Source organism: Labrus bergylta, chromosome 8 (genome assembly GCF_963930695.1).
Source record: "Labrus bergylta chromosome 8, fLabBer1.1, whole genome shotgun sequence".
Taxonomy (NCBI): domain Eukaryota; kingdom Metazoa; phylum Chordata; class Actinopteri; order Labriformes; family Labridae; genus Labrus; species Labrus bergylta.
The window spans coordinates 30,223,616-30,234,349 of record NC_089202.1 but is presented as its reverse complement, the minus strand read 5'-3'; the positions used below and the strand labels follow the sequence as shown (position 1 = coordinate 30,234,349).

Below are 10,734 nucleotides of genomic sequence, written 5' to 3'. Positions count from 1 at the left end.
GTAAAATACATTAAAATGTGTAGAGACGAGTATTTTTTTATGTAAGTATCAATTTGACAAAGAGACAGTTCATATATGTGATCTGAAAATGTATTTTTGCTGCTCAGTCGTGAAAAACATTCCTCCTCTGCTCCATCAGCGCAGCACCTTTCCATTCCTCAGAAGATGGCTGATCTGATGAACTAAAAGGGGCAAAAAATAAGAATTTTGCACGTTGTCAGTTGTAATGAACCTCGTAAAACTTAGAAAAGGTGACACAATAAATACACTGAACCACTAATATTTCGCTCTAGTCTGTCTACAAATCCCCCAATGATGAGAAAAGTCCGTCCTCTCCGTCTTTTGCCTGCTCCACTGTTCAGAAAATGTGTGCTCAAACAGGCCGTTTGGAGATTTTCCCTTCATGACATCACAAAGGGCAGTAGCCCCTCCCCCAGGTGGGTGACATTCCCACAGCTAGGTGTTTGTTCTGCCCTCTGAGTCTGCCTTCTCACCGTAAACAATAGGACATGGAGCGAGAAAGCCTGAGGCACCCGAGCCCTTCCAGAGAGGGGGCGTGGTCAGACACAGCTCATTTACATATTTAAAGGTACAGACACAGAAACAGCCTGTTCTGAGCAGGGCTGAAATAGAGGGGTTTATAGATATGATCAAATACAGGATCAGAGTGGATTTAGAACAAGAAACTTCACACACATGTTTTGAGGAGCTCTGAGACTTACTGTATTTAAACTGGTTGAAGAGGAGGAGGATATGTCACCTTTAATATATTTTCTGTACAAAACAATCATCAGTTCACAATTTTTGAAATATAAAGTTTGTATTTTTAATCATAGATTCCCTTGCGCGTTCTTTAATCTTGCAGGCTACTCTCCTGTTTATCAGACTGCTGTATATAGATTAGTTTTTCTATTTTATATCCTCTCAATTATTTGCCAATTGTTTAACTGAATGTCTTGGTACCTGTCTCTGTTGCATTGTTGTATCACTGTAATGTCAGTCCTCTAAAACAGATTTATCTTCCTGCTAAACTAATGACCATTGCTTTAATTATGTTGATGAAAACATTCAAACTCACCTGTCTGAAGGAGAAGCTGGCCACCTTGCAGTCACACGGCAGATTGAGAAGTTGTGACTCGAAGCGTTCTGAGACAGAAGGCAAATAATTAGAACTCAAACAAAGAGAAGTAAAAAAAACCCACATGTCCTGAAAATAACTCTTTTCCATCCAAACGATAGACTGTAAATATTAATGGATGAAGCCTGAGTGACGTCACCCAACTGTCCTGTTTCACTGTCAAACTGCAAAGATCTTTCATTGCACATTGTGTACATTTTTTGTTTCTTATATTTTTACATTTTAAATTGTATATTATATATTGTAATTGCTTCCATATTTTATTATTTAAGTTGTTGCTATTTTTGCTTTATTTCCTTTCTTAACTGTTTTTTTGCACCAATACACCAAGTCAAATTCCTTGTGTAATGTGTAAATGTACTTGGCAATAAAAAACGATTCTGATTCTGAGATGCTTTTGAAAAATGGAGAGAGGTTAGAACACAGAAAGGTTTACAGACCCATGCAGAGCTGGATAAACACTGAAGCTTCAGTGTCCACCACATGGTGACCTGAGTGAGCATTGACTCTAGAGAGGAGGGGGGGAGACACAGCTCTCTATGATGTTTAGAATTTAGACTGCAGTACCCATTTTAAACACCAGGTGTCAGAGTTAAATATTACTCCTCTACTTTGCAACTTTGTTTTATTACGATGTGTTGAATATATAAAAATACAACTTTTGTTTGGATTACCTGTGAGGATCTGAAGTTTTATGATGACCGCCACAAAGTCGTCATATTCGATCCCGTTTTCAGTTCGATGGTCGCGCCACAGAGTCCTGAAGGTTTCTTCGCCGATGTTAAACTCTACGTAAAGAAGAAGATAACGGTTTGCCACTAGGTCGTGTTATTATCTATGTGTTGGTCCTGTAATATTAAAGACATAGTGTGTTACCGCGGGCAGACAGAGCTTTCTTCAGCTGGGTTTGAGTGACAGACGGAGGATTCCTACTCTCGTAGCTCTCCACGTACTCCCTCCTGACCACAGCCACATAGTGCTCCATTTTGAAAACCTCCACCGAATCCAGGTCTTCAGTTTTATCTGCCTGAAAGTTCTGGTTAAAGAGCTTAGTGCATGATGGCTGCTTCTATGTCTAACAAAGGAATTGAAGGTTGCTGCTGAAGTAAGCAAGACACACATAAAGCCGGGTTGTCTGGGAGGAAATGTAGCTCCTTCTGAACTCACAGTTTGTTTAATCCCCTCAAAGGAAGATACAGAAGCTGATTTATGAGAAAATTATATTTAATGTCTTGATGATGGGATGGGGCTAGTAATGTCCATCCATCCATCCATTGATCTTCTTCAGCTTGTGGTATCTGAGACTCCCAGAAACTACCCAGTAACATTTCCCTCCTGGAGGATTCCAAGGTGTTCCCTGGACAAATGGGATGTTTAATCCCTCCAGCACAATCTGGGTTTACCCAGAGTCTCTTCTCAGGTGGACGTGCCCGGAAAACCCCCAAAGAGAGGCGTCCAGGAGGCATCTTAATCAGATCCCCAAACCACCTCAAATGGCTCCTTTGAATTTGAAGGAGCAGTGGCTGTACTCCCAGCTCCTCCAAAATCCTGAGCTCCTCACCTTATCTCTATTGCTGAGCCAAGAAACCCTTCAGAGGAAACTAGCTGCCTCTTCAACATGACGGTTTGGTACAATGCTCCCATTACTACCGACACTGAACCAACCCGCCTGTCAATCTCACGCTCCATCTTTCTCAAACTCACGAACAAGACCCCAAGATACTTCAACTCCTTCACTTGGGGCAAAAACTCACTCCCTACCTGGAGGGAGCACTCCACCATTTTTTGTTTTCTGGGGACTGGAAGTGTATGACAACCTAATTATGATCACTACATGTGGTTAAAAGCAGAGGTTGAGGTTGAGCAGGTCAACAGAAACTGTAGTGAAGTGTGACAAAGTGAAGGATACATCCATGAGAGTCACCAGGAGGTGAGCCGTCCTCAGAGTCAGAGCTAAATTGAGGGAAATTAAAGTGAGCGTTAGTGTAAAAACGGTCTCATAGATTACAAACAAGTTAGATTAGAATTAAAGAGAAATGAACCAACATTGGCCACGGACAGAATATCCAGCAGCAATCAGCTTAGCAACAACATCCTCAGCAGTCAGCACCTGTTGGAAACAAGGACAAGAGAGTTTGTATCTTCACACACAACATGCAATAAGCTGATAAATGTAATTATAAAGCAAAAATGATAACTTAAATACGTTTAGCAAAAAATATAAGCCGTTTTTTTTCTGAAAAACTGTGCTGTTAAATTCAAACAGATGTTGAAGAACACAGTCCTGCTGCAGGATTTGCACTTCTCTAATGTTCAACAGCCACTCAAATCAACAATCTCTTAAACTTAAAACTTCGGCTTCGTTATTTTCTAATAAGTACTAAACGTTTGGGACTTTTTGATACACAGTGCAGGGGCGTGTCCAGGCTTTTTTGACTGGAGGGCAACTGGGGCACTGACTCTGACACTGGCGTGAAGTTTGTGGGTACACACATGCAAATAAAACATTTTTTTTATTACCCTTTCTATACCTGTGAAGACATTTCCAAAGTCACAATTTAAACTCATATCCCTGTTTAATAAAGGATTTTTATACGACATCAGAGTGCCTCGAACTTTCAGTACTTTCAAACTTTGTTTGACATCAGGACAAACTTTTTCTTTATTAGCTAAGTCACAATTTAAACTATTTAAGTACTTAGTAAAATTACATGCAAACTCTTGTACACTGTCTAACTTCAAATTCAAGGGGAAGTAAGTCCATTGCAAGTTAAACAGTGTGCACAAGTTTTTGCTTCGACATTTTTATGGAAAGAGCAAACTATGCAAAACAAATTTTTTACAAGTGAAAGTACTAACTAGCAACCTTACCTGACAAGTCCAATAAACATCTTATTGTGAGATATTATGAGCAACAAAAAGGCCTAAATTGCTTGTTGCCAATGGTGCAAACAAATGTTACCAGTTAATTTTCTTAAAATAAGTTCACATATATAATTTTTAGAACAGGGCTGTGGATACACAGATAAAAACTCTTCACGCAGAGCCCTTCATCAACCAGTAGATGTCACTAGTGTAAAAATAAACTTGATCCCTCACCAGGTTCCCAACCTTAAACCAACCTTTAGACAGGCAAACAGAATAGATCAATATCTGTAAATATTATAGCTTTAGATGTGTTTCTCAATAACAACAAAACTTTGAACTCCAAATTTTTGAAAACACTTGGCAGAGTGACATACGTCGGGCCTGCTGTCCTCCTGTAAAAAAAAAAGAAGAAAGAGAAATAAAGTTAGAAAATTGTATCTTTTCATTTTCAGCGCTCATAATTCTCCGGTCATTAGAAACATCAAGTTCTTACAGATATACACATCTCCTCTGGGAAGGCGTTACACTGCAGCTCCTCTGGCCAGGAAACACCAAAACTGTGCATCAAATCCTCGCAGCCTCGTTTGGCTCTCTCACAGAAGGACTTGCAGGGCTTCTGCACTTCCCCCGCCACACACTTGGGGGCGTACACTGTACACAAAAAGAGGCGGATGTCCACTGAGCACAGTTTCTGCACAAAGGAGTTGAAGAAGGACATCTTCATCACTGCATCTCTTTGGCTGGCGTGTCCCAGGAGGTTTGGAGTGATGGTCAGGTTGTAGGACAGGCCCTGACACACCGGGATGGTGATGGGCTCACAGATCCTCCCGTTGCTGCCGACTCCGAACTGAAACAAGACACAGGTGCACACTGTCACTCAAAGTGTTATTTTCTTAGACCTGGTTAAATGGCCTGTAAAATGTGTGTGTTGCCTATTAATGCGAAGTCAATTATTTAAAACAAAAGTTAAAAATTCTCAAAAAAGTGGTTATAATAAGTTAAAGGAGTAATGTGAAACTCTGACACCTAGTGTTTAAAATGGGTACTGCAGTCTAAATTCTAAACATTGCAGAGAGCTGTCTCCCCCCCTCCTCTCTAGAGTTGATGCTCACACAGGTCACCATGTGGTGGACTCTGAAGCTTCAGTGTTTATCCAGCTCTGCATGGGTCTGTAAACCTTTCTGTGTTCTAAGTTTGAGCACGTTTCTGCTCGTGGAGCTTATTAGAAACATGCAGAGGCTTTTTAGGTCGGGTACAATCACTTCTACCTGAACCACTTCTCTTGTTGGTTTGACCTGATAACTGCTCTCATATCTGACAAACCGAGGGGCGTCCAAAACAGCCGTGTGGGGGGGTCGCCTTAAAACCGCCTACCTTCTCTGGTCCAAACAAATCCAGAGCATTCAGGAGCAGAATCTAAAGTTAGAAGGAGGACATACTGGCTGCTGCATTGTTGTCAGAGAAGCCAGCACTTCAACATAGCATGTTTCCTTACTGTCTGATCAGATAGTAAGATACCTTTATCATTTCATTAAGAACAGACTAATTGCTCCTTTAACCACGCTAGCTAAACCCTCACTATCTTCAAGTCATGACATCACAGTGGCTACGTCCACTTATTATACACGGTCTATGGTGTGGAGTAGAATCAGAGTATACTTACATGTTCACAGGATTCGGTTGTAAATCTTTCACACTTGAGGGTTTCGGGCCACCTTAATCCGAACCTGTTCATCAGAGGTTCGCAGCTGAAGCGTGCCTGCTCACAGAGCGTCCTGCAGGGAGGCCGAGGTCTTCCTGACTGGCACTCAGGGGTGAAAACGGAGCACAAGAACGGCTTCAGATGGGGGGAGCACTCCACCTGTACAAGCGATGCGAAGGTTTGTATCGCCTGGTCTACGTCCCTCTGATGTACGTGGCCGAGCAGGTTTGGCAGGACGGTCTCGGTGTAAGGTAGGCCGATACAGAGGGGAACAGAGATTTTCTGACACACTCCAGAGGGTATTGTTGGCAAAATGAAGGCTGGTCTCTGGAAAAGAAGAAACACAGATAAACAAGTAATGTATGCCTGATGTTTGTCACAAGTATACCTACAGGACATATTGTCTGACTCCGACTTTAGCCGATCGTTTTGAAAAGACAGAAAACAAGCTGTCAGTTTCAGAAAGATCCAGAACTGGTTTTTGCAGCCCATTACAATGTGGGCAATGTGTTTATGAACTGTTACCATATTTACAAACCTGCAAATCGGGACACTTTAAAATCGTAAAATCAAAACAGTTGAGTTAGTTTAATCGTTTATTTGAGTCTGGGACAGTGTACAAAAAACAAAACATTAGTCTCAGAAGAGAAGCGATGTTTTGTACCAGATTTAGCTAGCTAGCTAATTTCCATCTGTTGTCCCTGGGCAATGAAAACTACAAATCCCTCTGTTGCATTCACCAAAGTGCTCTGTTGATGGAAAGTATAGCAGCAACTTGAGTTACGAGAACATCAAATGGACTGAAGAGACAGCACACAACGTGTACGAGTCTGTAAAGCAGTCTGAGTTTCTGCTGGTCAGAAAGCAGTCCTAAAGCAAAAAATGTTTTTAAACAGACAAAGCATGTTTATTTCAAACTAAAACAATAGGTACTCAACATAAGCATATCCCTCTGTTGATTTTCTTTTCTCCTCCCTGGCATCTCATTTTCTGTTCATGTTTACTGTATAATTGGAAACAAATTACAGACGTTTATTTTGGGAGCACATTTCCATGTTTTCAATTTAAAAATGTTCCTTTATTCCAATTATAGCAGCCATATGGTCTCCCTGTATGCAGGCTATATGTTCTTCTTTGAAACAGAAAGCAGTGTAGGTCACCTCTAAAGGCTAAAAAATCCTGAACAGTGTATGCCGCTAGAAACATTAACTAATCAGACCAAAATCATTTTGTTGTACCAGGCTTTTAACGTGTTCAATTCTGCTGTCAAAACGGACATTTTAATATGGGGTGTGTGTGGGACTGTCGGGTCTACCGGAGCCAGCCTCAAGTGGACACTCCAGGAACTGCATTTTTTTTTTTCACTTCAGCTTTGGCTTCATTTTACAACATCAGAGGTTGCTGCTTGTTGCTTAGTTAGGAAGTTTAGTTTGCCAAATACTTTCTTGTATTCAAGGAAATTTTACCAAGGACACATAAGGATAATGTAAAGGAAACCTGTCCTGGCATTAGCAGCAGCTAAAGAACAGGAAATAGTTTCCATAGTCTCTGTTAAACGTTTTAAGATTTAGGAAGGTGTTAGACTTGAGGTCTTTGGTGTTTGATGAAAATAAATCCATCCATTCTTCAAAGAGTCAAAAGCAGGTGACTTACTCGTTCACAGGATTCAGTGGTAAACTTGTCACACTGGAAAGATTCAGGCCACTGGACCTCAAATTTGTTCATCAGAGATTCGCAGCCGGAGCGTGCCTGCTCACAGAGTGTCCTACAGGGAGGTCGAGCTTCTCCAGCCTCACATTCAGGAGCGAAGAGGGAGCACAGGAAAGGCTTTAGCTGAGGGGAGCAGCCCACCCTCACCAAGGATGAAAACTGTTGCATATCCAGGCCAGCTTCCACTTGACTTTTGTGGCCAATAAGGTTGGGCATGATCGTCTCTGTGTAGGGAAGGTCTTTGCAGAGAGGGACGGTTATCGTCTCACATGTTGCAGCAGCAGCAGCAGGAGCTTCTGGAGCAGCTTGGCTCACTTGACCCTGTTTGAACAAAAACACATTTCAGTGCTGACTCAGAAATTAAAAATATTCTTCTGTATTTTCCAACAACCCTAAAAGCACCTGCCCCCGTTTTTTTTTTTAAATTTTTTTTTAGAGTTATGCCAATTGGGATTTGTTGATGGCGTCATGGGACACTAGCCGTCTATAAGAACCAAATGATTGGTCAAAGTGTACCTGGCTGCTTAGCCCAGGTGTTAATTAAACCATTTCTGTGGGTCCTTGCGTTGTGACCATTGACAGCGCAGCACTGCTTCAGCTAACCTTGGCACACATTAAACTTCCTGTCAAGACGTTAAAAGGACCCTCAGGTGGGCACAGTCCACAGCGGATCAGATTCAGGTGTCGGTTTGAAGCAGACGCTCACATTTATGGAAAGTTCAATATGACTGGACCTGTAACCAAGCTACAACAATGTTTCTCGTTTACTATTTTAGCTGAAAACAGAATACCTTTTGTCACATCTTGGCATTTTGAGTACCTGAAAACACACAAAAAACAGGTTCCAGAGTGCCCTCGACTAAACTGGTTATTGTTTTATCACTATGTGTTGTGTTTTATAAAATTCCATAAACTTGTACTTATTGGCTTTTTAATGGTATGTAAAGTTCTTCATAAATAAAGGTTTCATTAGTATTCTCACTCACCTGGGCACAATCATTCTCAGGTAAAGACTCACAGCGCAGCCTCACTGGCCAGGACAACCTCCTGGCTTTGAAGGTCGACTCACAGTCGGTCTTGACCTTCTGACAGAGAGCTCGGCACGGTTTCATCCGGTTGACGTCCTCCGAGCCGCATTCAGGCACTGCGACGCGACACATGAGGATGGCGATGTGTGGAGAACACGCCGTCTCCACCAGCTGACCGATCTGCTGCAGGCTGTAGCCCGCAACTCCAGTCGGACTGGCCGTAGTGGAGTATCCTAAACCTTGACAAAAGGGGGACGTCACTGGTTTGCAGTTCCTATTTATTCCACGAGCACGCTGAAGAGACAGCAGCAAACTCAAAACCACCAAAAGTAAACGCTTCATGACTCTCACCGATCTCACAACCCTGCCCTGTGCGCTTTCAAAAAAGCTTCTGGAGGTTTTGAAAGCAGTGTGTCTTTGTTGCCCTTGCTGAGGAGGTGGAGTAGGAGTCCACGAATGGAGCTCCTAAGAACATGGCACTGATTTAGGACCATTACCAAGGCTGCAAATCAATAAGATGCTCGACGCAAAGTGAGAGCCAAACTGGTCCCAGAGCAGCAGCCTCATTGTAGGAGGAAGACTTCCCAGAAAGTCCACATCTGGATGTGATCTGTGTGCTTTCTGTGTAAACCTTGGGGGGGCAAGAATTAGTTGCACAAAAGCTGGCTCAATAAACTCAAGTTGTGCATGGAAAAATATTTAACAACTAATGAGAAAACAAAGTCTAAATATGTTGTGATTTAAAAACAATGTCCTCAGTTCCCTGTATTCGTTTTCTGTAAACAATGACTTCAGTTAAAGCAGGGATGTCAGACATACGGCCCGACAGCAGGTTTCACACGGCCCGCGAGCCGTTTTGGGAAGAAGGAGGAAATGTATTGAAAAATATTTTGAGATTTTTTATAAATTAAATATTTGTAATACGTATTTTCCCCGAATTGTATTAAAAGCTATGTAAAATGAGCAACGTAAAGGTCGATATCATGATACGAATATGAATTAAACGGGGCACTTTGAATTATCTTCTCAGCAGGGAGTAATCATACAAAAGACGAGTGGCCTGTTATCACATCAGATAACAGGCTGAACACTTGAGAGAGGTGACACAGAATGCAGGTTTTCAAGAGAGATCGAAGGAGCGATATTTCTTTAGTTTTATTTGGTCACAAGTTGCCAGAATTTCATCAAAGCTTACGGGACTTAACCACAGGCACACCGCTGTACTGTGCGCGCATCATGGCGGTCTTCGGTTCTGTCCACACTTCTTAACAGTTTCTCCTGTCTTGACTGATGTAAAACAAAAGTTTTGGCTGATAATAACAAAGCTTCCTATGGAGTGAGCCACAAAAAGCAGCTCGTGCAAATAAAAAACAACCATCTCCGTCATGCGTAACGGCCCAGACGTCTCCTCACTTTGAGCCTGATGCATCTCCCGACTAGTTTTACCTCTGGTAAATGTAAAAACAGTAAGTTAAAATGAATATTAACTGATTTTTAATTACAGATGGTTCATTTTTAGGTCACCCAGACGTGAACGTGTTGTGTTGATCACCTAAAAGTTTCAGCGCAACATCACTTCTAAATGCAGTAGCCTGTTGTTATCACCAGCTTTCATCAGACCGTAAAAATAAAACTATTCACGATATCACGCACAGGCTGTCCAATTATACAGAGGTCCGCTGGTTTAACTGTGGAGCAGCGCTAAAATGCTGTCTCGAATTGCGCACGGAGATGGCACAGATTCAAGACGCAAAAAAGTCAGTGACAGAGTTAAATCACGATATTACGGACACGTAGAATAACGGGCTGCCAGACTCATATGAAATGTCGTTTAACTGAGTTAGTTGATGAACGTGCACTCCACACGGAGCTGATCAGACTGCAGTGCGTAACGCTTAAGGATCAATTCAAGTCTTTTGGTTTGGAAACATGTTATCATTTTATAATGCCTAATACTAAAATACCTGAAGATGACTTCGGTCTTTGCATCAAATACTCTGTGTGTTTGTGACAACTTATTCATGTGAGCAGGTTTTATCTGTAATGAACCTTAACGAGTGCAAACTGTGCTGTGGCCTGACACACACACATCTAAAGTCTCTCTTTCTCTCTCTCTCTCTCTCTCTCTCTAATGCACTGATCACAGGGCAGGTAGAATAACCTGAGTCAAAGTTTCTATAACCTTTAAACAGCAATATTTAAATATAATATAATAATCTCAAACAAAACATAATTATTTATATTTTCTTCTGTAATGTGATACGTTTAAATATTTCCATGTGCCAACA

The 10,734-nt window shown here is 41.7% G+C and overlaps 1 protein-coding gene across 1 annotated transcript; it reads right to left on the bottom strand.

Moving 5' to 3' along the window:
• Positions 1-20: 20 nt before the first annotated feature.
• LOC110000876 (atrial natriuretic peptide-converting enzyme) lies at positions 21-8,891 on the bottom strand. The gene is made up of 11 exons (XM_020656246.2): positions 8,405-8,891; positions 7,362-7,739; positions 5,670-6,035; positions 4,500-4,853; positions 4,381-4,398; positions 3,185-3,248; positions 3,048-3,091; positions 2,015-2,165; positions 1,813-1,926; positions 1,079-1,146; positions 21-182 (listed from the first exon to the last, which is right to left on the bottom strand). Exons 1-11 carry the CDS (start codon positions 8,786-8,788, stop codon positions 159-161), a joined length of 1,965 nt encoding a protein of 654 aa, XP_020511902.1. The 5' UTR covers positions 8,789-8,891; the 3' UTR covers positions 21-158.
• Positions 8,892-10,734: the final 1,843 nt, after the last annotated feature.

What these genes read in the sequence shown, in the direction of transcription:
- LOC110000876 (XM_020656246.2), bottom strand. Translation starts at nt 8,788, where the DNA reads ATGAAGCGTTTACTTTTGGTGGTTTTGAGTTTGCTGCTGTCTCTTCAG. An exon ending in CCACTGAATCCTGTGAACGA is followed by an intron (nt 6,036 to 7,361) that starts GTAAGTCACCTG and finishes CTTCTTTTCCAG; the next exon opens with AGACCAGCCTTCATTTTGCC. An exon ending in CAACCGAATCCTGTGAACAT is followed by an intron (nt 4,854 to 5,669) that starts GTAAGTATACTC and finishes GTCTTGTTTCAG; the next exon opens with TTCGGAGTCGGCAGCAACGG.